The 27,922-nt window shown below is 44.1% G+C and overlaps 1 protein-coding gene across 1 annotated transcript; it reads left to right on the top strand.

Annotated features, from left to right (window-relative positions):
• LOC113443750 (integrin alpha-D-like) lies at positions 1–26,417 on the top strand. The gene is made up of 18 exons (XM_087918271.1): positions 1–134; positions 2,029–2,244; positions 3,376–3,506; positions 4,591–4,748; positions 6,095–6,246; positions 12,050–12,181; positions 14,266–14,339; positions 15,204–15,348; positions 16,293–16,406; positions 16,510–16,589; positions 17,941–18,021; positions 18,150–18,228; positions 18,451–18,558; positions 19,081–19,161; positions 19,432–19,548; positions 25,369–25,461; positions 25,638–25,748; positions 26,203–26,417. Exons 1-18 carry the CDS (start codon positions 84–86, stop codon positions 26,323–26,325), a joined length of 2,046 nt encoding a protein of 681 aa, XP_087774397.1. The 5' UTR covers positions 1–83; the 3' UTR covers positions 26,326–26,417.
• Positions 26,418–27,922: the final 1,505 nt, after the last annotated feature.

The following is a 27,922-nucleotide window of genomic DNA, read 5'->3' as shown; positions in this document are numbered from 1 at the left end:
TTGGTTCTTACTTTGGAGCAACTCTGTGCTCGGTGGACCTCAATCAAGACACAAACACAGATTTAGTTCTGGTTGGAGCTCCCATGTACTACGATGCCACTGCAGGAGGAAGGGTTCACATCTGTCTTTTTAAGGTAAGAGACTTCTTGATCTATGAACCACAGAATAAATGATGGTTGAAGATGGGCAGCTCTAGAATTTCTATGATTTCCAACATCTGCTCAAAATACCCAGGTGTACATTGTAAAAGGTGGAAGAGAAACTTTTGCTTTTATCACAGGTAGTCCTCAATTTACAACTGGTCGCCTAGTGACCATCTGAAGTTACAATGGACCTCCTCAGGTTGTTTGTGGCCTGGTATTGAAGTTCTGGTCTGCATTTGGGCAACCAGCAACCAGCAACCAGCCTGCATTCACAGCTCTTTGGAGCATCTTTTGGTCACATGACCCTATTTTATTACACTTTTGCTGAGAACTGGCATTTTCTTCTGATTTTTGGCAAAACTGTCCCATGGTGATTAATTGGTTTGCTTGACATCTGTGGCAGTTGCTTTACAATCATGGTGTTTGCTTAACAACCATTGCACAAAAAAAGCCATAAAATCAGGCCAGTGACATGGATAACCTAATTTTCAATTCTCACAACTTATGACTGATAATGGGAAGGCTCCTTTACCATTGTAAGTCGAGGACTACTTAATATTTCTTGATATTTTTTTTAGGCTGAGCTCCAATATGGCAAACAAATATTTGAAATGAGTGTGACACTTGACATAAGCATCTTTATTTGGCAATGGAATCTTCCATTTGTTGCATCTGAGGAAAATTCTGTTTTAAACACAGGCTCTATCTTGAAAGAGAGAGAAAGAGGGAAGGAGGGAGGGAGAGAGAGAGGGAGGGAGAGAGAAAAAACCTGTATATGTGGCAGGAGATGTGAAACACTGAGGATCCATTTATGCAATAAACCCCCAATGGGTTGGGAACCATATTTATTCTTTCTGGGAAACTCTAGAAATGATGATTTATGCAATAAAAGGAAAGGCTAAGTGTTGAGAACCTTCACTAAACTACAGTCAATGACTACTTCAGCTTCAACCGCAACAATACAAAAGCACACAACAGATACTAATTCAATGTAAACCACTCCAAACTTGATTCCAGAAAGTACGACTTCAGCAACAGAGTGGTCAATGCCTGGAATGCACTACCTGACTCTGTTGTTACATCCTCAAACCCCAACTCCTTTAACCACAAACTATCCATTATTGACCTCACCCATTCCTAAGAGGTCTGAAAGGGGAGTGCATAAGCGCACCATCGTGCCTACCTTCCCTGTCCTATTGTCCCCATTTATTCGCACCTATTTTCTGTATTCTTACCCATGTTTATACTTATACCTATTATCTTGTAAGCGATTGACAAATCAAATAAATCAAATAAATAAACAAGTCCCAGAATTCCTTGGGGAATTATGGCAGTCCACAATGGAATAAAATTGTATCCTAAAGTAGATATGTTTACAGGTGTTTAATAAAACGTACTAATAGATTAACAGATAATCAAAGTTGGAAGGGACCTTATAGGTCATCTAGTCCAACCCTCTGCCCAAGCGGGAGACCCTATACTATTTCTGACAAATGGCAGTCCAATGTCTTCTTGAAGGTCTCAAGGGATGGCACTCCCACAACTTCTGAGGGAAAGCTGTTCCATTGGTTGATTGTTCTTACTGTCAGAAAGTTTCTTCTTATTTCCAGGTTAAATCTCTCCTTGTTCAGTTTCCATCCATTATTCCTTGTCTGGCTTACAGGCGCTTTAGAAAATAGCTTGACCCCTTCCTTTCTGTGGCAGCCCCTCAAATATTGGAAGACTGCTATCATGTCTCTCCTGGTCCTTCTCTTCACTAGACTAGCTAGACTAGTACTGAAGTAGTAGGTGTAAATTTTTTAAGAAATTTGTAAAGACCATATTGTGGGGGCAGCCTTCTGAGAAATTCATTTGCATTTCAGTGTATTTTTCTTACATTTTGCAGAATGAAGCATTTTCTTGTACAAACAGCCACAGAGCTTTGAAAGGAGAGCCAGGGCATTTGTTTGGTCGCTTTGGGGCCAGCATTGCAGAAGTGGGTGACATCACTGGGGATAAATGGACAGATGTAGCCATTGGGGCCCCCTTGGAAGATGAGAATGCAGGAGCCGTGTATATCTTTTCAGGGAAAAGGGCATCCATCAATCGCAGATATGTTCAGGTGAGCTGACCCTCAGGCCTTGCTTGAGCAAAAGGCCCTCTTTTTTCTCTGGAAGCAAGACTTGGCGTTGCCCTGAAGAAAGACACCTAGGAGTACCTTTGCACTGTTCTCAACAATCGCCGTCTTCTGTCCCCTTCCTCTTTGCAGAGTCTCAAAACTACATCCTTACACATTACACAGACTTTTTTGTGTTGTCATTAAAAAACAAAAGCATGAACACCAGGGTAGTAGGGTGATGCTCAGGTGCTGTGAATGCTCCAGGGTGTTTTCTCTTGAGTTACTGGGAAGAACTCTACTCTGTACCAGTCTACTCTGTATATGTGTGGGGGGAGCTCTGAGTACCTACAATGAGTCATTCATCCACCCCCATTCCCACATGATTTGCCTTTCAGACATTATCACAGAAGGCAACTGGAAGGAGGATACACCAGCTGTATCTTTTGGCATCAGCACATTGTTACTGTGTAGGGTTAATAATAACACATCAAGGTTCTATATTGAACAACCATGAATGGATGAAGAATATCTAAAAATGAATATTTTATGATATTGATTATCTGTCTGTCTGTCTGTCTATCTATCTAATATGTATCTAATAATATATATCTATTATCTATCTAATATCTATTACTATCAATCATATCTCCCCTATTATCTAGTCTGTCTGTCTATCTATCTATCTATCTATCTATCTATCTATCTATCTATCTATCTATCTATCTAATATCTATCATCTATTGTCTATCAATCATCTTTCCCTCTATTGTTTATTATCTTTCATCTCTATTTACTTGTCCTCTCTGTCTTTCTCTCTTTCTCTCTCTCCACACACACAAACACACACACACACACACACACACACACACACACACACACACACACACATTCAAGCTGGCAAATATGCTTAACACTGTTGTATTTGAAGTTATGATTGCCCTGAAAAAATTATGGGCTGCCTTGGCACTTACGACTGACACAGCATTCCCGTGATCATGTGGTCACAATCTGGGCAACTGGCAACTGGCATTTATGACCTGGGCAACATCCCAGTGTCATATATGTCACATACCACAAATCCCATTTGCGACCCTCATTTTTTTCCTTGCTTACCTTCCTTTTCTCTTTCCACAGCGCATTCAGGGACTGAAGTTTTCTGGAAGGTTTTCTTATTTTGGCCAAGCCATCAGTGGAGGAAGAGATCTTACAGGGGATGGTTTGAAGGACATCATTGTGGGACAACAAGGAAGAGTTTTGTTGTTGAGGTGAGGAGGATAACAGCCCCATTTTCTCCCAGTTCTTCTGCATTCTTAAACAGGCATAATCAGGCCCATACCCTCAGTAAATAGAGATGTTTACATTAAGGCATGATTATATTTATATATTTGTTTAATGTTTACGTTTCTTATCTTCTAAACATAGAGACTCAGGATTCCTCCAGTTCCTCCTGTTCCTGGATTTGAATCTGCTGGGTTGGTGAATGTAATGCTGAGCTGCCATCTTGGAGAAAATGTTATCATAAAAATAGGGGGTCTACAAGTTAGGCAGATTCCCATTGGCTGTTATCCTGTCTTCTGGTTCTGTGGGTGTTATGTCTTTAGGACTGGTTGGAGTCCCCAACCAGGTCCGCTGTTTGAGCGGGAGCACCAGCAGCTCCCATTGGTTGGCTCCGTTTGACAGTCGGCTATAAAAGCCGGCTGTCGAGCAGAGCCAGCCGTTGTTCGCTTGCAGTCTGCCTTGTTAGCTGGCAGATGCGACAACCCTTTATTCCCTGAATAAAGACTGTTACTTGTATGCTCTGGTCTAAGCCTCATCTGTTCCATCGCTCTACAACAGTGGGTTTGGCCTCTTTTGAAGAAGTTGAGGTCTCCAGGCCCTCTACTTTTGAAACTAACAAGTCTATTGTTTCTCACTAACCAAAAGACAACAATGAAACTGGAGGAGGGGGAATTGGCTTCAGGACAGTTTTTGAACCCTGGAGGGAGCATGGTTTGGCCAGTGGAAGAAGTAAGGATGGTAAGGTTGACGCCTTACCACCAGATGGTAAGGTTGACACCACTCACTATGTGGTAAAAAAATTCTCCTCAGAGATTGGGAAGGCAGTGGCTGTGATCAGTGTTTCTCAACCTTGGTAACTTTAAGAAGTTTGGACTTCGACTCCCAGAATTCTCTGACTGAAAAGAAAACAGACAGACTGGGGGATTCTGGAAGTTGAAATCTAGATGTCTTAAAGTTGCCCAGATTGCGAAACATCGGCTTATATGCTTTATGCTGGCTCATGCTGGATGCTGAGTCCTGATCACACAGTATCTTAATGAAAATGATCTTCTCTTCTCTTCTTGCTTCCAGGTCTCGTCCTGTTCTGCAAGTGAAGGTCTCCATCGTGTTCCACCCACCTTCCATCCCAACCTCAGTCTTCCAATGGCAGAGGCCAACATCTCAGGAAAATGTGACCAGCATGGCAGAAGTGTGCTTTACCATTTCGAAAGTCACTCAGGATTTCCTAGGTGATGGGAAACGGTGTAGTCCTTTGGGGTCCTACAGCAATCCACATCCTTCAAACCCTTGCAGTGTTGATTTAAATATGCAAAAGAAGTGTGTAATATAACCTTCTTATTGGCCTCCTGCTCCCAACAGCATGTCGTTGGTTCGGCTTTTCTAATATTTCTCCATATTTACTGAGGGAACCTCCCACACACCACCTCCTGCACTGAAGAATCTAACACAGTGTTTTTCAACCCTAGCAATTTGAAGATGTGTGGACTTCCGCTCTCAGAATTCCCCAGCCAGCTTGGAATTCTGTGAGTTGAAGTCCATACATTTTAAAGTGGTCAAATTGAGAAACATTGGCCTGACAGATATCAGTTACCATTATAACTTATTTTAACTCTTCATTTAACTTCCACATTTTAATAATTCCCTTGCTCACAACATGGCTCATCTCTCCCTTGTATCAGATATTGGGTAAAAGTAAGGGAATCTGTCACCAATTGTATTTTGCTGAAAATTTGGAAGATGGCTTTTGTGTCCCAGATTATTCATTATTATTATTACATTAGAAGAGAATAATAGTAGCTCAGGATTAAGCTTGGAGTCCTTAGTGGTCTCTGAAGTTAGTTGTCTTCTTGCAGACATGATGAAAACTCCTTAATTACACAGCATAGGGACAGATTTCACCATAGTTTTAACTGGGAAACTGTGAGCATCCTAGACAAATCCAAAGAACATTAGAGAGTTCCTGGAAACCCGTCGCTGAGATAAATCAACATCAACAGGCACATAGACACAAACAACATCTACATATCATTCAAAAGAGACAACTCAAAAGTTTTTTTTTTAAAGCCTCTAATATACCACTTCTCCAGCAATCAACACCCAGTTAAGCAGATTAACATCAAGACTAGCACCAGACCATTAATCAAGCAGTAAAGAACACCCCAATCCAGGACCCACCAAGTCAGACAGACAACCAAACAGTAAACAACAGCTTAAGGAACTACCAAGATCACTCCCACCAACACTGACAGAGCAAGCCACTGATATATAAATAGAAAGAAACCCCACTCCCTTTCTAGCACTGATGATGTTACCTAATTGGGTAATGAAACATTTGCAAGAAAACAACCAAGTTCAGAGAACACCAAGGACCCCCAGGGTATTATTACATTCAGATGAAAACTTGACATCATCGTTTATCAAAAACTTGGGGCAAGGACAAGTAAAGGGAAGGGAAATACCACCATTCTTCCACTGACAGAACGAAACTTTTACACTCTGCTGAGAGTAAACATTCTTCTAAGAACAGCAATCCATGGGCTAAGTTTTGAAGCTCTTTTTTTCTTTTTCCACCTAGATGAAATCTATAGTGAGCTTTCCTACAGCCTGACCCTGGATTCTCACAGAATAAAAGCCAGGGCCTCCTTCACTTCTATGTCTCCCACCCTGCAAGCGAACATTTTGATTGGACTTGAGCAGAAGTGTCAGAATCACCAGATTGAAATATCTGTGAGTTGGTGTTGTGTCCTGATGATCTTCCTGTTCTATTGCCAGAACAAGATAGACTCGAGATCAGAGTTGAGTTCAGCTCTTTATTTCACTGTCAGTAACTTCAACTAAACTTGAGCCGTGGCAGCCTCTTTTATAGCGACTGCTCGTGGCTCGCAACCAATGGCATCATTTTAAACCTCCCGCCGTTTAGGCGGTCAATCATAATATGTTGTTGACCACCAATCCCTAGGCGGTAGTGATTGTCCAATCGGAACGTAGTATTACGAGTATGCAAATGTCTTATATACAACACCTCCCATAGTTATTGTTGGAGGAACTGAAGGTCTGGGGTCAGAGAACAAAAAAAATTCTGCCTTTTTTTATCAATCGCTTAGGACCTAATTGGTCTCAATCACCCTGGTCAGGGAGCCAGGAGGACACTTCTTCTTGAAGCCTCAAGCTATCTAGATAATTACCAAGAGCAAGTTCTCTCCTTCCTTTGTAAATCATAAAACTTGCCTCCATGTGTGGCTACATACATCTCAGTGCTGAATTGTAATTAACCTCACTGAAGATTCCTGAAAGACAGAAAGTCAGTTGGGGCAATATTTCTGCAAGGAGCATGTTTTGTGCCATTCACTGCATGGAAACCCTAATAAGAAATATAAAATGGTAAGAACATGTTGTGTGTGTGTGTGTGTGTGTGTGTGTGTGTGTGTGTGCACGTGCACACCTGCACACACCTGCACACACACATATAGTCCTCATATACATGGACTACATATATGTGATGACCCGGGGCATGGCACGAAGGCAACATAGTCAGATAAGCAATAAGAGTCCCTTTATTATCTCCAATTTTGCCCCCAATGTCCAGGTTACCTTTGGCTGGAGAAAAACTCTCCCAGGAACAGCCTCTGACTAGAAAATTCAGTCCAAAACAAGGTACACACAAACTATAACTTAAAATCCAAACAAACCAAGCTGAAGTAATTAATCTGACAGGGGAGGAGCAGAAATTTCAAACTTGAAAGCATGGCAAAACTCATACAGTTGGGAAGACGCCAGGAACATAGATAAGCCACAATGATACAAGATAAAAGCACGTTTGCTCCCAACACCTTGCTGCACGTAGCTTGCCTTTTTTATACACTGTGTTCCCAGCTGCAGCTAATGAAGGGAATCAGGGCCCTTTCCTCCCCTGTAAGCCATGCAACCCACTCTTGCTCTCTTCTCCATTCCTCCCTGCCTGTCCTAGGATGAAGAGGGGATGGGCCTGGGTCTTCCTCTGAATTCTCTCTCCCTTGTTCTACCTTTTCCCTGCTCTGCCCAGCCAGACTTTGCCCTTCCCCAGTTTCTTCCACAGCCAACAGAGCCACACTCTCACTCCCTGTCAGCTGTTTGGCTTCCTTCTCCGAGTCATATTCTGATAGGGGCATGATAATATATATATATATATATATATATATATATATATATATATGTGTGTGTGTGTGTGTGTGTGTGTGTGTGTGTGTATGTATATGTATATGTATACTTCGAATCTTACGCGGGAGAAAACCCGAACAACCAAAGATCCACATACAAATACCCATGAGAACCTCAGAAAACATATATATATATATATATATATATATGGATCTTTGGTTGTTCGGGTTTTCTCCGCGTAAGATTCGAAGTATCTAGGCAGCGTTTCGATGAAGTCTCATTCATCATCTTCAGGCTTCTGTCTCCGGCTCTGTGCTTCTCAGAGTAATGTGAGATTGCAGCTGCTTCCTCCTTTTAACTGCCAGTGGGGTGGGACTTGATTGGGTGGGGGCTTGGCTGTGTTCTGATTGGGTGGGGTGTGTTCTCATTGGTAGGGGTTTGGCTGTGTTCTGATTGGTTGGGGGTTAGCCGTGTTCTGATTGGTTGGAGCGTGTTCTGTTCAGGTGGGGGCTTGGTTGTGCTCAGGTTAGTCTTAGTTGCTGGGGGATTTGAGCTGGTGAGTTGTGATCTTGCTGTTTGGCTTCTAGTACGTGGTCCTGCTGCATCTTCATAGTGGGTGTCGGTTTGCTTCATGTATGGCTCAGAGGGGTTTGAAGTGGGTAGTGATGCAGCTGCAGTGCAGCTTCTGGTCCATGGTCGTGTCTCATTTTCTGAATGGGTGGGAGTCTGTTTTCTACATGGAAGTGTGGTGGTGGCATCTTGTGTGGCTCTCATGGGTGTGGGTCTGGTGTCCTTCTTCATGTTAGGTACTCATCTGTTCATGAGGGCGGGTTTCCAAATGGCTGGAAGGCGGGAGGTGTCATCTCGTTTGTTCATGCTGTGTGGGCGTTTTTCTATCTCTATGGCTTCTCTGATTATTCTGCTGTTGAAGTGTTCGGTTTTGGCGATAGTTCTGGTATTTTTAAAATCAATTTCATGACCTGTGGCTTTGAGGTGTTGGACTAGGGAAGAGGATGAACTTGAAATCACCAACATCCTCTGCACTAGCAAACCACCCAAAAGCAACTTATCCAAAGAAGAACAAACTGCACTACTTAACCTGAAAGAAGACACCAGCATAATAATTCTACCAGCAGACAAGGGCAATGCGACAGTGGTTATGAACACATCTGACTACCAAACCAAGTTAACCAACCTACTCCAAGACCCCGCATACAAACCCTAAAGACAGACCCCACCACCTACCTAGAAAAAACTACCAAATCCAAAATAAAAGCCTCCCCCCATCAGTGAAGAAATCCAGCAACGAATCATACCCAGAGAAAAATCATCCAGATGCCCCAAGCTTTATGGTCTCCCCAAAATACACAAAGAAGGAACCCCACTCAGACCAATAGTCAGCTCCATAGGCTCACCTCTACAAAACCTAGCCAAATTTCTCGCCAAACAACTACAACCTTATGCAGAATCCATCAACTCACATGTAAGAAACTCATTCCAATTCATCGAGATTATAAAGAAACAAAACTTACAACCTAGTGACCTACTAGTAAGCTTCGATGTCATATCCCTCTTCACCCAAGTGCCAATAAAAGAAGCCTTGACAGCCATCCAAAACAAATACAACCCCCAAAGCACATCCTAGATCTAACCAACCACTGCCTATCCAATACATACTTCACCTACAATGGACAAAAATACAAACAAATAGAAGGAGCACCCATGGGATCACCCCTCTCACCTGTCATCGCAAACCTCTACATGGAACACTTTGAAACACAAGCTCTAGAAAAATACGACCACAAACCCAAACTCTGGCTCAGATACGTAGATGACACCTTCATAATCTGGCCACATGGGAAAGAAAAACTGAACAACTTCCTCACACACCTCAACAGCCTACACCCCAAAATACAATTCACCATGGAAACAGAAGCCAACAACCAACTTCCCTTCCTAGATGTCTTGGTATACAAAAGATCCAATGGCTCCCTAGGACACACCATCTACCAGAAGAAAACACATACTAACCGCTATCTACATGCACTCTCACACCACCACCCAGCACAGATCAATTCCGTAGCCAAGACACTCATCTCCAGAACAAAATGCTTAGCCAATGAACAACACCAAAAAACCCGAACTACACACTCTCACCAACGTACTTGCAGCCAATGGATTCCAAAGAAAGAAGATTACCCACCTAATCCAAAAAGAAACCCCAACCAAAATCCAAGACAGAGAACAAGAAAACGGCAAAGCCCTCCTCCCATATATAAAAGGCACTACAGACAAAATTAGCAAGATCCTCCAAAACACAACATCAAAACAGCATTCTGCACAAACAGAAAAATATCCACCATCCTAAGAAACCCCAAAGACAAAATCGAATTAGAAAACCAAGGAGTATGAAATCCCCTGCACTGCCTGCCCTACCACATACATTGGACAAACTAACAGAAGAATAAGTGCACGCATTGAAGAACATAAGAACTCAATCAAAAAGAAGAAACGACCTCTTTCCTGGTCCAACACCTCAAAGCCACAGGACATGAAATTGATTTTAAAAATACCAGAACTATCGCCAAAACCGAACACTTCAACAGCAGAATAATCAGAGAAGCCATAGAGATAGAAAAACGCCCACACAGCATGAACAAACGAGATGACACCTCCCGCCTTCCAGCCATTTGGAAACCTGCCCTCATGAACAGACGAGTACCTAACATGAAGAAGGACACCAGACCCACACCCATGAGAGCCACACAAGATGCCACCACCACACTTCCATGTAGAAAACAGACTCCCACCCACTCAGAAGATGAGACACGACCATGGACCAGAAGCTGCACGGCAGCTGCATCACTACCCACTTCAAACCCCTCCGAGCCATACATGAAGCAAACCGACACCCACTATGAAGATGCAGAAGGACCACGAACTCGAAGCCAAACAGCAAGATCACAACTCACCAGCTCAAATCCCCAGCAACTAAGACTAACCTGAGCACAACCAAGCCCCCACCTGAACAGAACACGCCTCCAACCAATCAGAACACGGCTAACCCCCAACCAATCAGAACACAGCCAAACCCCTACCAATGAGAACACACCCCACCCAATCAGAACACAGCCAAGCCCCCACCCAATCAAGTCCCACCCCACTGGCAGTTAAAAGGAGGAAGCAGCTGCAATCTCACATTACTCTGAGAAGCACAGAGCCGGAGACAGAAGCCTGAAGATGATGAATGAGACTTCATCGAAAGCGTTGCCTAGATACTTGAATCTTACGCGGGAGAAAACCGAACAACCAAAGATCCATATATATATATATATATATATATATATATATATATACATGGTATACATATATGTAGTCCTCAACTTATGATCCCAATTGAGAATTTATGTGAGAAAGTTCTTAAGTAAGTTTTGCCCCATTTTACGACCTTTCTTGCCACAGTTATTAAGTGAATCATTGCAGTTGTTAAATTAGTAACACAGTTGTTGAGTGAATGTGGCTTCCCCATTGCTTGTCAGAAGGTCGCAAAAGGGGATCACATGACCCCCAGGACACTGCAACTGTCATAAAGTTGAGTCAGTTGTCAAGCATCCAAATGTAAATCACATGACCAGGGGGAAGTGTCACTGTCGTAAGTGTGAAAAATGGTCATGACTCATAAGTCACTTGTTTCAGTGCTGTTGTAACTTTGAATGGTCACTAAATGAACTGTTGTAAGCCAAGGACTACTGCAATTAAAGTTGTTGCAGCTTTCATATGGTTGTATAGTTTTATGGGGAGGGCAGTGAGAATCTTTGGATGCAGTGAAAAAATACTTGTGGGATTCACTTGGCTACTGAGGGCATTCTTGGCAATGTTGTTCATCTCAAGAACAGGTGTTCCCTCTTAAGAAAAAAGGATAGGTAGTCCTTGACCATAATTCAGCCCGAAATTTATGTTGCTAAGCAAGACAGTTGATAAGTGAGTTTTGCCCCATTTTGCCCCTTTCTAACCACAGATGTTAAGAGAATCATTGCAGTTTTTAAATTAGTAACACAGTTGTTAAGTGAATCTGGCTTCCCCATTGACTTTGCTTGTCCAAAGCTCACAAAAGGTGATAAGGACGCTGCAGCCGTCATAAGTACGAACCAGTTGCCAAACACCTGAATTTTGATCACGTGACCATGAGGATGCTGCAATGGTCGTAAAGCATGAAAAATGGTCATAAGTCACATTGTAACTTTGAATGGTCGCTAAATGAATGGTTGTAAGTCGAGGACTACCTGTAATTCATTCTCTTGAAGTCCAAAAAAAGTGGTTCATTCTTTTTGCAGAAGGAGCTGGTTACTATACACATTTTTAGATGTATTTTTCTCTGTGTTGCCTCTCTCAGGTTGGCGCCGAGGACACCGTGACCCCCATTATTTTAAGGCTGAATTATAACCTCACAGGAAAGTCCATCACTAAAGTCCCAGACCTCCTGCCCATCCTGATGAAATGGGCAAAGCCAAGCTACACAGCTGAGGTGACTGTCCCTAAGGTTTATCATGGTACCCAGGGGTGGGTTTCAAAAATTTTTTCCTGCCGGTTTGGAGAGTGTGCTTCACGTGAGTGTCCACCGGGCTCAAAGACCACCCTCTGTATAAATGCTGGTGAGCTGTGCAGATGTGTCTAGCGCACATGCTCACCAAATGCACACTTCACACGTGTGGTGCGCAGGGCTCAGAGACTGCCCTCTGGTGAGCTGGGCTGTTTTTTTTTACCTCAGCTGAGGCGCGGCAATCTGCTTTGCCGCATGAATCAGCTGAGCTAATAAACAACAGAATAGGAGAGGTAAGAGCGGGGGCCGGTGGGCGGGGCCAGCCAGAGGTGGTATTAACCAGTCAGAACCGGCTGAATGCCACCTCTGATGGTATCCCAAAAGCCAACAACAGTTGGAGCCATTGTGTTGTAGTGGTGAGGAGTTAGACTCGGAGTGAGGAGGAAACCCAGATTGTAGTCCTCCTCAGCCATGGAAGCTAACTAAGTGTCTTTCGGCCAGTCCCTTTCTCTCACTCTGAAAGCTGGAATAAGGTTGTGAGGCTGGCCGAGGAGCTAGGAAATCCAGGTTTTCTTTTACCCTGAATCATAGAAATGTCCTAAAGGTGCTTTTTCAGGAGGCAACTGGACTTTCTTGGGTTGTTGTTTTTTTGTCGTTGTTGAAGACCTTTCACTTCTCATCCAAGAAGCTTTTTTAACTCTAATGGTGAATAGAAGGATTCTTATTCCCCACTATCCTGTCACAGATGAAGAAGCTTCTTGGATAAGAAGACAAAAGTCTTCAAAACAAAAAAACAGAAAGTCCACTTGCCTCCTGAAAAAGCACCTTTGGGACCACCATGACTGAATCTCTACAGACTTCTCAACCATAGAAACTTCTTGGAGCACTTTGGGTTAATCTCTCTTAATCCAAGAACCATGTTATATAGCAGTGAGAAGGTGTTGGAGTAGGAATGGGGAGATCCAAGTTCTTGTTCTTCCCCCATCCTGGCCACAGAAGCCCTTCGGGGTCTTTGGGCCAGTCTCTCTCTCTCTCTCTCTCTCTCTCTCTCTCTCTCTCTCTCTCTCTCTCTCTCTCTCTCTCTCTCTCTCCCTCCCTCCCAAAACCAGGGTGTGTAGTGGTGAAGGTCGCCCCCAAGGTGGTTTTTCAAAAGGCTACTGGATTTTGTTTTTGCTTGAAGATGTTTCGCTTCTCATACAAGAAGCTTCTTCAGTCCTGAGTGAATGGTGGAGAATGGAAGGATGTGGAATGAAAGAAGGGAAGCTTCTTGGATGAGAAGTGAAACGTCTTCAAGAAAAGTCAGAGAAAATCCGGTTGCTTTTTGAAAAAGCACCTTTGGGACAACCATGACCTGGATGACTGAGAATCTCCATAGACATTCAGTGATGAAGAGGTTGGACTTAGAAGCAGAGAGATCCAAGATCCGGTCCCCACCTCAGCTGTGGAAGCTCACCAGGTGACTTTGGGTCAGTCCCTCTCTCTGAGCCCAAACTACCTCATAGGGTTGCTGTTGTGAGGACAGATGGCAGAAGGAAGCATTAGGTATGCCACCTGACACTCGTGTATAAGGAAAAGGTAGGTCATTAATCAAATAATCGAGTAAAATAGTTAGCCACCTGTAGGATCACGTAAGTCCCCTCCTCTATACACAACTGAGTGGTGGAGAGGAACAAAGCAAGTTAGACATGTTAGGTAGTAACAGAAGATCACACATCAGTAGCAAGTGGGGCTACAACAGAGCAGTAGGGGCAGCAGTTGTCACTTTCAGAAATTTCTATTTAGCAAGAAGGAAGGGGAAGTTTGTCAGATGCATATGAGCTCTGGGTTCCCCTTATTAAATGCCATTAACTCTCATGGTGATTTTTGACTTGTCTTTCCGTTACTGTACAGTGACTGCACTGTAAATGATTATCATGGATAAGAAAACCAATGCCATAAAGGAAGAGAAGATTGGTGCAAGGTTCAAGGAATAGTTAAACCATCAAAACTGAGGTCTACTTTGTCTTTAAGTTCTCTCTCTCTCTCTCTCTCCCTCTTCCCCCCCAACTCTCTGTGTGTCTTTCTTTCAGCTCCCCTTTGAGAAGAACTGTGGGAATGATGGACTATGTGAAGATATTTTGCAAACCTCATTTACTTTCTCAGGGTAAGGGAAATATTTCATTATGCACCTTCTGCCATATTTCTGTTATGTATGGCAGCCTTTCTCAACTTTGGTAATATAAGAGGTATGGACTTCAACTCTCGGAATTCCCCAGCTGTCTGGCTGGGGAATTCTGGGAGTTGAAGTCCACACTTCTTAAATTACCAAGATTGAGAAACACTGATCTATGCATACCTTAGCGGACCAAATTCCGAATGCTCTACCAAATTACCCTTTGTAACAACTTTAGGAAGGTTTCTATAACAAAAACATTCTTTAGTCCCCTGCCTTACCACTCGGTTTAGATTTTAAAATTTAAACTTCTATTTGTTCCTTCGTGGTTATATTAATAGTACTGCTTTGCACACCAATCTGTATATAGCCCCAATTTTTTGTTGTTAAGCAAGTCAGTTGTTAGTAAATTTCACCCCATTTTATGACCTTTCTTGCAACCCTTGTTAAGTGAATCACTGCAGCTGTTAAATTAGTAAGATGGCTGTTAAATGAATCTGGTTTCCCCAATGACTTTGCTTGGCAGAAGTTAGCAAAAGGGAGCCACGTGACCCTGGGACATTTCAACTGTCATAAATATGAGTCAGTCAAGCATCTGAATTTCTATCACCTCACCATGGGGGTGTTGCAATGGTCATACATGTAAAAAACAGTTCAATTTAATTTCAGGGCTGTTGTAATTGGAAAAACAATTATAATTGTAGTTCTCAACTTACAACTACCTCTATAATTGCAAGTACTGAAAGTATTGATTTTCTTTTACTGATTCATCAAACATCCTGGCCTTATGTGAGACCTTCATAATCTGAGACTTCTAATTAGGACACAGAGATTCTTTCCTTCACTCCCACTCAGCCTGCAAACTTTAGATGTGGGTTTGACTCCCGAGTTCACTGTAACAGCCTCCCTTCAGAACCAAGGGGAGGACTCCTATGGCAGCACTCTACGCTTCTTCTACCCTGCAGGGCTGTCCTACCGCAAAGTCACCTTGCTGCAACAGGTAAGGGAATAAAGGATGCTAGCAGAGGTGTAGAATAGAGGCAGGTCTAGTTGGATTGCTATATATCTTGGAATGTGGGAAAAGACCCAGGGAGACTAGGCAAGACATGTTACCTAGGAAATAGATAATAGAATAGAACAGAATGCCAGGACAATTACACTGTTGTATTCAATATATTTATATGTAAACAATAATATATAATAGAACTGAATAGAATAGAATAACAGAGATTGGAGGTCTTCTAGTCCAACCCCCTGTTCAGGCAGGAAACCTATACTGTTTCAGACAAATTTTTGTCCAATCTCATCTTAAAAACTTCCAGTCTTGAAGCAGTCACAGCTTCCAGAGGCAGTTTTTTCCACTGGTTAATTGTTCTGCCAGGAAATTTATTCTTAGTTCTAGGTTGCTTCTCTCCTTGATTAGTTTTCACTTGATTAGTGCTTTGTTTGGAGAATAGGTCGACTCCCTCTTCTTTGTGGCAGCCTCTCAACTATTTATTTATTTTATTTATTATTAAATTTATATTGCCGCCTATTCGCTCATAGTGGCTCAAGGCGGCTTACAGAATATATTGAAACATGCTATCATGTCACCCCAGTCCTTCTTTTCATCAAACTAGACATACCCAATTCCAGGAACTATTCTTTATATGTTTTAGCCTCCAGCCCCCTAATCATCTTTGTTGCTCTTTGTTGTTCAGATAAGAGACAGCATAGCCCAGAGCAGCATATTGGGTGGACCAAGAGGTTCGGAAGGGACTCTCCTTAATTAAGCTGTAAAGGTGACATTGGGAGAACTGCACCTTCAGACCTGATAGATTCTGTTAATGTAGCTTTATACGAAAGTAGAATTTGTTTACCTGGTTGTGTTTGCTGTCTGGGCTACCTAGTAATGCTGAAATTATGTTCCACCTCTCAAAACTTGGTGTGTAACTCCTGCCTTAGGCCAGCAGGAAGGTGACGCGAGTCCAATGCCATTCATCCCCTACCCTGGAAGAAGCGGCCAGCTGGAACGTCACCTGTAACATCAACCACCCTATTTTCTGGAGTGGAGCAGAGGTGGGAAACTGCTGCCTTTTTTTCTATTTGTGTTGACCGCCACAACAGTTGAGGAGGACTGCAGCCGTACCCCACTTACCCTCTCTATCTTTGCATGTTTCAGGCTATTTTTGTTGCTACTTTTGATGTCTCCCCAGACGCTGACCTAGGGGACACCCTGCAGATTGTGGTCAAAGCTGACAGGTATCATCCATGCTCCTGGGTTTTATGGGTTAATAAAAGCCAACATTATTCAACTGCTTTTGAGGGTGGAGGACGGTGATGGCCAACAATAAGACCATGATAGTGTGTGTGTGTTTGTGTGTGTGTTACTGAAATTACTGTCAATAAAGGAGAATATTTGTAGAGTTGAAATGAGAGGTCCTTGCTGCTCTCTGAGCTTGGTTGTTTTCTTGCAGGTGTTTCATTATCCAATCTAGATAACATCATTAGTGCTAGACTTGACTAGCACTGATGATGTTACCTAGTTTGGTAATGAAACATTTGTAAGAAAACAACCAAGCTCAGAGAGCAGCAAGGATCCCCCTGATATTATTTCAAGATATAAATTATTTGGATGCCAACCCTGCAGTATGAGATACTCTACTGCACAGCTTTTAAGCTGTCTTATTGGGGTGCCCTGAGATTTCTCTGAAGACTTATTAGGAATTTCTCATAAGGGAAATAAAAAAAGAAGACCTTGAGGTCAATGAAGTTATTGCAGTTGAGTATGCACTGCAGTATGTAGAAAAATAATGAAACCTAAATAGGTTGCCTAGTGTTATATGTAAGCAATAGCAATAACAACAGCACTTACTTGTGTATTGCTTCAAGGTACTTTATAGTCCTTTCTGAGCTGTTTACAAATGTTAGCATATTGCCTCCAACAATTTGGGTCTTCGTTTTACCAACCTGGAAGGGACAGAAGTCTGAGTCAACCTTGAGCCAATTAGAATTGAATTGCTGGAAGTCGGCAGAATTAAGCCTGCAATACTGCATTCTAACCATGTGCCACCATGGCTCATGAGGAGATGTTTAATGTCTTCAGTGGTGATCTAGTACTAAAAGAAGGTAAATTTAGGTAGATTGTGATCCTCAAATGTTTGAAAATGCATGAATGTAAATCATATTTTTGTAAAACATTGCTGGCCTCCCTCGTAATTTTGAGGGCAGCAGAAAAATATTTAGACAAAATAGAGAGATTTACAAAGAGGCCAAAAACACTGTATACTTATCTATAGTAGGGTGTTCTTATCATACTGAGATTTAATTTTTAACTTACCTGTACTAATTCTGTAGACCTCTTGCTCAGTTTTTTTCCCAGGGATATGAAATATTACAAATTTTAAAGAATACTGCCCGGTGGGAAAAATGAAGGAAGATTCATATTAAGACAGATGAGACGGAGAGGAAAAAAGGGACCTAAAGATTCACATATATCAAACCATTTTTGCTACAGGGGACGGAGATGTAAAAATCATCAGGTGATAGAATAATGTAGATTGCTTTAAAATTTCTGGATTAAATAAAATCATTTTTTCTTCCACTTGTTCAGTGAAAATGAGAACAGCACCAAGGACATTAGTTATGAAGCCACTTTGCCTGTCAGATATGCAATATATCTCCTTATCAACATGTAAGTGACTACGGATATTTTAAAAAGGAAATAGAAGTGGACTCTGCAAACCTCATCCTTCTCTCAAGGATGCTGTCTTGGAATCTTCCATTTCTACCAAAATTCTTGTCTCTGTTAAATCTTCTCAGGGGTAAGGAATCCACCAAGTATGTGAACTTCACCGTTGGCCAAGAAGGCACACAAAAGATTGTTGAACATCGATATCAGGTGAAGCAAAAGGAATAAGAAACTATAGTCTGGGGGTTGGTGGGAAAAGGAGAAAGCTGGGGCTAGGGAATTCTGGGAATTGAAGTCATGGCCTACTTTATGACCTCTGCTGCTACCACTTTTTCCCTACTTTCTTGGAGAACAGCACCAAAAGGGTGGGAGGACTTCTTTCTGGTGGAAAATTGGTGAAAACACTTGATCAGAATTTGTTTTTTTTTTCAGGTGAAGAATCTTCATGAACGAAGCATCCCTTTCAAGGTGACATTTTGGATCCCAGTAAAACTGAGAGGGATCCCAGTTTGGAATGTCTCTCTAGTCATTCCTTCTGAGGTATGCTATCTATCTTGGATCATTTTGTTGTGGACATTCCACTGAGGAACCCCCTGGTTGGGAAAATATGTGCTCGAGATATTTAGCCTTCCTGGATCGGTTGCTGACCATGACATTTATTGAAGCACTTCATCTTGTGATGTGATTTGACCCACTTCACCTCAGGCTGGGCTACTCTGACTCATTAACCTGCTTTGGTTTGGTAAGAAAGGAAATCTATGTGGGTGTTTAGTGCATTTGTAGAAGACCCTGTTTTAGATCAGGTTGAATCAGTACAATTTCTCCACTCCCCAACAATGAGAACCGGGTTCCTGGCTTGTTTTAAATAAGTCCTTTAGTTGAACCTCTGCTAAAGATCTGAAGATGTACGAAGCCCAATTGAAGATTCTTCTGGAACTTAATTGGAACCAGGATTTGGAGAAGCAAAGGTCTTACAGAGGAGAAGCAAAATATGCCCCCATTTGTCTTCTGCTCCATCCACCACTTTCTGTTACTAAGGACTGGGTCTCTCTTTTTCTGCAGCCTGAAGTGGCCAAGTGTGTTTTTGAGAGAGAAACTCAAGGCGCCAAGGATCTCCTGGCAGATGAAGCAAGGCCCCAGTTGGTGAGCATGCTGGTCCTTTTCTTTAGAAAGAAAAGCTGAATTCTGCAGTTCCTTCAGAGAGAAGTTGTATATATTGATTTATGAGAATTGCCATATGCTACATAAATAAATATGAAAGAAAAAGAATCTAATTTATAAAGATAGTTTTGGATTTAATTTTGGACTAATAGTGCAGAATTGCAGTTTGCCAAGGGCCCTTTTGCCCTTGCATGATTCCCTCCCTTTGATCTTATCATGGCCTTGCCTTTTTATTCTCTCTCCATCCCGCAGGATTGTTCCACCGCTTCTTGCAAAATCATCCAGTGTAATGTTTTGCCACTGAAGATACACAAAAGGGCACTGGAGTTCAGGATCAAAGGAGATATCCATTTCAGTTGGACATCCCAGGTATAAGGGCTGGGTTTCTTGAACTGTGAGATATTCACAATTAGTCCTGCTCCACCCCACATCTAGAAAAGTTTGGTTTTTGTATTTATTTATTTGATAGCTGCTCAACCCAAGTGACTCTGGGCAACTTACATTTCTAAAACAATTAAAAAACATTAAAGCAATAAAAGTATCTGTTAAGTTTGGGTAATGAGAGGCTGAACCAGAGCATGAGTGCAACAAATACTTTATTGTGATAATAAAGGACTGAACGTGCTAGCCAAGCCTGGAACTGGCTGCAGCGATCAGCAACTGGTTGGACCCCGCAGCCTGCTTTTATAGCTGGCTGCTGGGAGAACAACCAATGAGCGAGGGGGCAGCCGCCCCAACGCGAACGGACACTGAGTGGGAACTCCTTAGAGTTCCAGGGACATAACACCCCTTTCCCCCAGATGCGAACACGCATAGTCTTTGAGGTAGGCAGGAGGTTTATGCTGGCGCCCAGAACGGCAGCAACTCGGGTGGGTTGTCTGTCAGTTCAGAGTCTGTAGGGAAGGCAGGATCGGTAGAGAGTCACAAACGCGTTCCTCGGTTCGGGTTGGCTCGGGACTCGTAGGGCTGGTTACTGGGGACGTGCTTCCGTTGACTGGTTCGGACTGGTCAGCCATCTGGACGCGCTGTCCGTGTTCGGATTCCCTGGATCGGCTGCTGGTATAAGCAGGTCACGAATTGGTGCTGATGTGGGATGATGCTGTGGCTTTGCCCCGGTCTGTAATTCTGGGTCACTGCTGACGAGGGTGCTGTGACGCTCGCAGCTGGTCTAGGTGTCTTCTCCAGACTCGGCCATCCTCCAGTCTGACCCGATATGACCTGGGTCCGGTGATGGCCACGATCTCGCCCGGGATCCACAGTGGGTCTCCAGTGAAGTTCCTCGCGATCACGGGTTCCTGTAAGACAAAATGCCTAACCCCGATGTGGAAGCGAGGAGAGTCAGAGGCAGTAATGTGGGTGAAGCCTGTCCAATACAGTCCGCAGGCGTCTGCCCATCAGGAGCTCAGCTGGGGACTTATTAGTGACTGTGCACGGAGTTGAGTGCTGGCTCATCAGGAAGCGGGAGAGTTTATGGTGCCAGTCATCCTTGCTGAACCTAGCTGGAGCTTCTTTAGTGGTCCTAACGGCTCTTTCAGCCAATCCGTTACTGGCAGGATGAAATGGGGCCGTGAAGATGTGGCGGATGCCCAGGTTGGCAGCTTGGCTGAACTCGGCTGATGTGGAATTGGGGGCCATTGTCGGAAACAATGGAGTCTGGAAGCCCGTGTGTTACAAACAGGCGAGTTAATACCTTGGTAATCGCTAGTGTGGTGGTTGTGGATAGTTGTGCCACGTCAATCCACTTAGAGTAGGAGTCCACGACCACCAGGAACATTTTCCGTGCAATGGGCACTGGGTCGATGTGAATTCTGGACCACGGAGCGCTGGCGCTTTCCCACTTAGTGGGGGTGGCAATTGGAGGGGGCTGGACGGGATTCCTGGCAGGGATGGCAGGAGCTTACCCATCTGATGATGTCTTCGTCGAGGCCCGGCCACCATACGTAGCTGCGTGCTAATGCCTTCATTCTGACGATGCCAGGGTGCCCTGCAACGCTTCCAGAACTCGGGTATGCAGTGAGGTCGGGATGACCACTCAAGTGCCCCACAGCAAACAGCCCTGCAAACTGGATAATTCCTGCAGGCGGGTCTTGAAAGGTGTAAATTTGTTTTCAACATCACCGCCCGGCCACCCCTCCTCACCCAGTCCAGTACCTGGGCGATCGTTGTGTCAGTCTTGGATTTGCCGCAATGTCAAGGGCAGTGATGGGGAGGTCCAATTGGGTGACCTCAAAGATAGCATGGACCGAGCAGGGTCTTCAGCTGGAGCCGGCAGGGGGCAGCGGCTGAGGGCGTCTGTGTGGGACAATGTTTTACCTGGGCGGTGTATGAGTCTATCACGAGTATGCCGCTGGAAAAGGGTCCATCTCGTCATTCTAGGAGACAGGACTTGAGGGGTCTGTTTGTCCCCAGCTAGTAGACCCAGGAGAGGCTTATGATCCGTGACCAGCTCGAAAAAGTGGCCAAAGAGAAATTCGTGAAATTTCTTCACTGCTGCGACAGCTGCTAGAGCTTCCTTATCGATCTGGCTATAATTGCGCTCTGTCGCAGAGAGCGTCCTGGAAAAAAAAGCGATGGGAGCCTCGGAGCCATTGGGGAGCCTGTGGCTTAACACTGCCCCAATTCCAAAAGGGGATGCGTCTGCTGCTAGCACTAATGGAAGGTTGGGGTCGAACTGAATAAGGACCGCCTCTGGCGTGATTAGTGATTTGACGGCGCGAAAAGCGGAGTCTTCTTTGTGACCCCAGTGCCAAGGCGATTTTTTATCCAACAGTCTGTGCAGGGGTTCTGCCACTGATGCTTTATGGGGCAGGAAGGATGCATAAAAATTCAATAGCCCCAAGAAGGCCTGCAGTTCAGTTTTGGAGGTTGGAGTGGGTGCCTCGTGAATTGCCTTAACCTTGGACTCCAGGGGGTGAATGCCTGAGGCGTCAATTTTATAACCCAGAAAGTCCACCTGTCTAGTGGCAATGGCACATTTTTCTTTTTCAATTTGAGGCCATGCTGTCTGAACCTCTCTAACACCGCTCGAACTCTCTGGAAGAGTTGGGGTCTGTCCCTGGCCGAGACTAAGATGTCGTCAAGTAGGGTACTACACCAGGGAGGCCCTGCAAAATCCGCTCCATGAGGGATTGAAAAATGCCTGGGGAAACACTTACGCCAAATTGGAGACGCTTGCACCGGAAAGCACCCCTGTGGGTGACAATGGTCTGGAGTTCCACTGTTTGGTTGTCAACAGGGAACTGTTGATATGCTTGAGACATGTCCAATTTGGCAAAAATGCTGCCAGGTTCAAAAGTGTGTAATAAATGCTGAATGACGGGCACTGGGTAAGTGCTAACTTGTAAAAACTTATTAATTGTGGTCTTGTAGTCCGAGCAAATTCTCAGGCTACCGTCTTTTTTGAGGGGTGTGACAATGGGCGTCTCCCATTTGGCGAAATCTGTTGGCTCAATGACCCCTTGTTTTAATAATTTATCCAATTCCGCATCTAATTTAGGCCGAATAGCGAATGGGACTCTACGCGGTTTTAGCCTGATTGGGACTGCCTGGGGGTCGACTGAGAATGAGATGGGGTACCGTTATAACACCCCAGCTCATCGCTGAATACATCTGAGTAATCAGCGAATAAGGAGTCAGTGTCAGAGGTTGAGACAGCATGGACTCCTGTTAGCCCTAGGCCGAGATGGGGAAACCAATCAAGCCCCAAGAGTGTGGGGAGGTTGCCGTTAACTACCACTAGAGGTAGGTGACCTTTGAAAGCTCTAAAATTGACAAGGAACTTGCCTCTGCCGATTACAGGAATGTCCTTCCCTGGTAGTCCTTCAGGCTAAACTGGCACTTCTGGAGCCGGCTTCTTGATAGACTGGGCTGTAGCCTCTTGAGGGTGCTCCACGAGATAATTGAGAGCGCTGACCCTGTGTCAACCTCCATGCGACAAGGTTTACCTTCTAACAAAACGGAGAGAGAGATTTTACTAATGGTATGGCAAGTGTGCTTGGCATGGTGGTGAGTGCGACAGTTCAATACTTGCCTCTGAGGTCCAGAATGTGAGAAGGAAGGGTGCCTTTGTGCCGAGGTTGTGAGAGGCTTGACAGACTCTCGCGATGTGCCCCTTTGTGGCAGATGTTGCAGGTGGCTCCTTTGAATTTGCAGGTGGCCCTCGGATGAGATCCACCACAGGATAGGCACAGGGTGATGTGCTTGGGTGGACTGATGCTTTCTTGCTTGGCCCACCTGCGGTTGCCTGGCGTTGGTGAGGCGGTGGATGTCGGTTTCATCACTGGGGCTTCCTCTATAACCACCTCCTCGGAGTGGACTGGAACTGTCGTTAGCTTGGAAGTTGGACCATGGATTTCGGTGGCTGAGTGTGCTGCCAGTTCTGCTGCCAGGGCCTCCTCGACGGCTTGTGCGAGGTTGAGGTCCTTCTTAGCGAGTAGGCGCCTTTGGAGGTGGAGATCCTTGACTCCGCAGACTAGCTGATCGAGGAGCATGTCCTCCTCCAGGTAGGTTCCAAACCCACAATGTAGTGCTGCGGTCCTGAGGGCAGCCATGTACTGGTTGATGGTCTCTTTGTCTGATTGTTTCCTCTCATACGGAAGGTGAATCGCCTGGCAATCTGTGAAGGTCTGGGAGAATAGTGGTTAGTAAGGATTTCTAACAGTTCAGACCATGGAACATTTTTAACTCACGTGGAGCCACGAGTGCTGTGGCAGTGTCAAAAGCGATGGCTCCACAGTAGATCAGGAAATATGATTTTTTCCGGTGCTCCCCTGCGTCAGCCAGCCCAATTGCGTCGATGTAATGGTTAAAGCGGTTCTTGTATGACTCCCACTTCTCCTCATCCGGCTTGAACGCTGGGAAGACTGGATTGGAATTCATAGTGAGGAAATCGGTTGTACAATCTGTTGGGAAAAATCTCTCTGGGGCAGCAGCAGAAGGTTTCTAGTGCCTGTGGCAGGCAAGTGATTTCAGCTCTGGAGAGGCTTTTCACAATCCTCTCTCTCTGGGCTAAACACGAGGTTAGGCTGCCGGCCGTTGGCAGCGTTTTGAAATTCGCGCCTGCGTGGCGTCAGTGACTTGACTCACAGCACCGCGCTGTGCTTTTAGGGCAGAAATTCAAATGACAGCCGTTTGAATTTCGCGCCTAAAGAAACGGCGGCTGCGGCTCGCAGCGCTTCGCTTCCCTGTAGCTAGGCTAACAAGCAGCTACAGACGCTTCTCACTTTCGTTGCTCGCTGACCGCTTTCTCTGGCTGCGGATCAGCGTTCGCTCTCGTTGCTTGCTGACCGCTTTCTCTGGCTGCGGATCAGCGTTCGCTCGTTGATTGCTGACCGCTCTCTCTGGCTGCGGATCAGCGTTGTTTCTATCGCCTGCCGATCGTTCTCTCTGGCTACGGATCGGCGGCTAGTGATTCAGCGGTTGCATTGTGCTTCTGGTAGCCATCCCATCTTCGTCGCCAGTGTTAAGTTTGGGTAATGAGAGGCTGAACCAGAGCATGAGTGCAACAAATACTTTATTGTGATAATAAAGGACTGAACGTGCTAGCCAAGCCTGGAACTGGCTCGCAGCGATCAGCAACTGGTTGGACCCCGCAGCCTGCTTTTATAGCTGGCTGCTGGGGAGAACCAACTAATGAGCGAGGGGGCAGCCGCCCCCGCAACGCGAACGGACCTGAGTGGGAACTCCTTAGAGTTCCAGGGACATAACAGTATCCATAAAATAACAGCAGCCACGATGATTAATCCAATAATAGTAAAGCCAAGTAACAGGGCCCTTAACACATTCTGAGTCCCAGACTGAGGTAAATAGCCAAGTTTTTAAAGCTTTGCAGAAAAATCAACAGGGTTGGGACCTTCAAATTTCTTGTGCGGAAGAGGATTTCCAGCTTCAGCTTGCTTTGTAGCTTCTTCTTCTTCTTCTTCTTCTTCTTCTTCTTCTTCTTCTTCTTCTTCTTCTTCTTCTTCTTCTTCTTCTTCTTCTTCTTCTTCTTCTTCTTCTTCTTCTTCTTCTTCTGGCTTCTGGCTTCTGGCTTCTGGCTTCTTCTTTTCTTCTTCTTCTTCTGGCTTCTGGCTTTGGCTTCTTCTGGCTTCTTCTGGCTTCTTGCTTCTTGCTTCTTGCTTCTCCTCTCCTTCTTCTTCCTCCTCCTCAAGTAGCACATCATCTTTCAAAAATAATGAATCTCTCTTCCAGGTCCAACAGAAGACAATTATTTTGGTGAGCTCCGCACAGATTTCTTATAACAACAGAAAATACACACAGCAAGTGGGCTTTCCACAAACTCAGGTGAAGAAAAAGGGAGAGAGGTGGGGTGTAGACAGGAAACTGAGCCTCAGGACTTTCTTTCCCAATCCTTGGAGGAAAGGGATGTCTAAAGGCTAGAACTGGTCCTGGACACCTGGATGCCTGGGCTGCCAGATTGGGTCCAACTTCTAAGACTTTGTGTTTCCTGCCATTCCCAGGTGCAGACAGTGGTGGAGCGGATCGAGATCTACAACAGCTTCCCCATTATCATAGGCAGCTCTTTTGGAGGCTTAATCCTGCTAGCTCTGTCAACGGCAGCTTTATATAAGGTGAAGTGGAACCTGGGGAGGGAAAGGGTAGAGAATGGAGTTCTTGCTACCCTTCCCAATTATGTTTTGAACTGCACAAAGGCAGTTATGTCTGCATGTTCAAAAGATTTATCATCAAAGGATTATATAGCTGTTTATCAACCCTTCTTGGAGATAGGAATCAAGGCCTTGGCCAAATGTCAAGGTGTAGTTTTCACAGCCCTCTGAGTCTTGGCAGCTCTCTTAAGCACCAAGACAGGGTTTTCCAACCTTGGCAACTTTAATATACGTGGACTTCAACAGAATTCCAGCATGGCTGGCTGGAGAATTCTGGGAGCTGAAGTCCACATATTCTATAGTTGTCAAAGTTGGGAAAACCTGTGCTAAGGGCTGGTATGCTCATTTTGCTGGAGGAGAAATCTCGTGTTTGTTTTCTGTTCCTCTTACTTTCACTTCTTTCTATCTTTTTCTCTAGGTTGGGTTCTTCAAGCGTCAATACAAGCAGATGCTGGAGGAGGCTGGAGCTGGTAATGACACTGTTGACACATCCTCACAAAATGTAGACTCCTCTCCTCCTAGCAATGACACTGTTTCCTAATAAACTTGCCGAGTCTTTTCAGAAGTTCTGGCATCTCTGTTTCTTAGCTTTACTTCTTAGCTTCTCAAAAGTCCATCAATGGATCCATCGATTAGGTTCTCAAAAGTCCATCAGTAGGTCCATTGATGTACATAGAAGCAACAGGTGCCGGCTTGATACACATTCTTTAAGTTAGCAAATTAGTTAGGTAACTTGATTCAAAAAAACATTGCCCTGTGATGCATTGTTTCTATTAATTGAAGGTGACAAACAGATAAACAGATGAAAGAATTAAGTAGTAGTTGATACAAGCAATAGCAGTACTCAGAGCTAGGGATATAGTTGGTAATGCCTGAAAGTAGCCAGCGGAGTACACAAAAGTTGTAAAAGTAGGGAAAGAAGTCCTGTCTCCCTCTCAAAATACTAAAAACAGAAAGCGTAGCCATCAAGAACCTCTTGCTGAAAACAATGAAAACCTTTAATAAATTCATTTGAGGCAAAACATCTCTTTCACAATTTTAATCAAGCAGTCTTTTCAAATAGTCATGGAATGCAGATAGTCCTCAACTTATGACTACAACTATGGCTACAACTGATTTCAGTTGCTAAGTTATTAAGAGAGATTTGCCCCGTTTATGACTTCCCTTACTATAGCTGTTAAGTAAACCATTTCTGTTGTTAACAGGGCTGGGATTCTACTGGTTCTGACCGGTTCTATAGAACCCCTTGTTAACTTTCTAAGCAGTTTGGAGAACAGGTAGTTAGAAGAAATCTCCTTTTGTTTTTTTCCATCCTTATTACATTCTTGGCAGACAGCCTAGACTTACTGTCTCAGAAGGAGGTTTTTTGTTTTTTTTTCCTTAAAGGGTAAAGGTTATATTAAGCTTTTTACACTGCTGTTGGAAGGAAATAGTCCCCTGGAAATACTTCTCCTTGACTAGCTAGAAAGATTGACATTCAAACGTGAGTTTACATACCCTTTCTGAGTTTTGTTCTAAAACTGGTTTTTGCTGAAGTTTAATTCTGTGCTTGGTGACGTATAATCCTGTGTTTATTGATGGGATAGTTTTCCCTATTCAGCTTTGTTTGGAAGGAAAAAGACTAATCTCTGTTCCTGAAAAGAAACTGGTTTGAGAAATCTGCTAGTTCCATTGTCTATTTGTTCTGGTAATTGGTTTAACAAGCAACAGCTACTGTTGTGGTTTAATTATTTGTATTGTGATTGAATTTTTTCCTGCCTCATGGTTTCTTTTTCTATCTGGGGAGGGAGATCTTTCTTCACTGCTTTAGTGGTATCTGGCACTGATTTTTTACTGCCTTTCTGGGGGGCATGAGATCCTTCCTTAAATCTGGATGATTTCCTTCGGATATCTTGTGAGATAACAGATAACAGATAATCAGAGTTGGAAGGCACCTTGTAGGTCATCTCGTCCAACTCCCCGCCCAAGCGGGAGACCCTACACCATTTCTGACAAATGGCAGTCCAATCTCTTCTTGAAAGTCTCAAGTGATGGCGCTCCCACAACTTCCGAGGGCAAGCTGTTCCATTGGTTGATTGTTCTCACTGTCAGAAAGTTTCTCCTTGTTTCCAGGTTAAATCTCTCCTTGTTCAGTTTCC

This window comes from Pseudonaja textilis, chromosome Z (genome assembly GCF_049901715.1).
Source record: "Pseudonaja textilis isolate UNSWEBS1 chromosome Z, rPseTex1.2, whole genome shotgun sequence".
In the NCBI taxonomy this organism is placed as follows: Eukaryota; Metazoa; Chordata; class Lepidosauria; order Squamata; family Elapidae; genus Pseudonaja; species Pseudonaja textilis.
This window is presented reverse-complemented; position numbering and strand designations above follow the sequence as displayed.

Bases quoted from the DNA above. Each gene is read 5' to 3' on its own strand.
- LOC113443750 (XM_087918271.1), top strand. From the start codon at position 84: ATGTACTACGATGCCACTGCAGGAGGAAGGGTTCACATCTGTCTTTTT. The intron at 19,549-25,368 runs GTATAAGGGCTG...TCTCTCTTCCAG, and splicing joins ATTTCAGTTGGACATCCCAG to GTCCAACAGAAGACAATTAT. The intron at 25,462-25,637 runs GTGAAGAAAAAG...TGCCATTCCCAG, and splicing joins TGGGCTTTCCACAAACTCAG to GTGCAGACAGTGGTGGAGCG.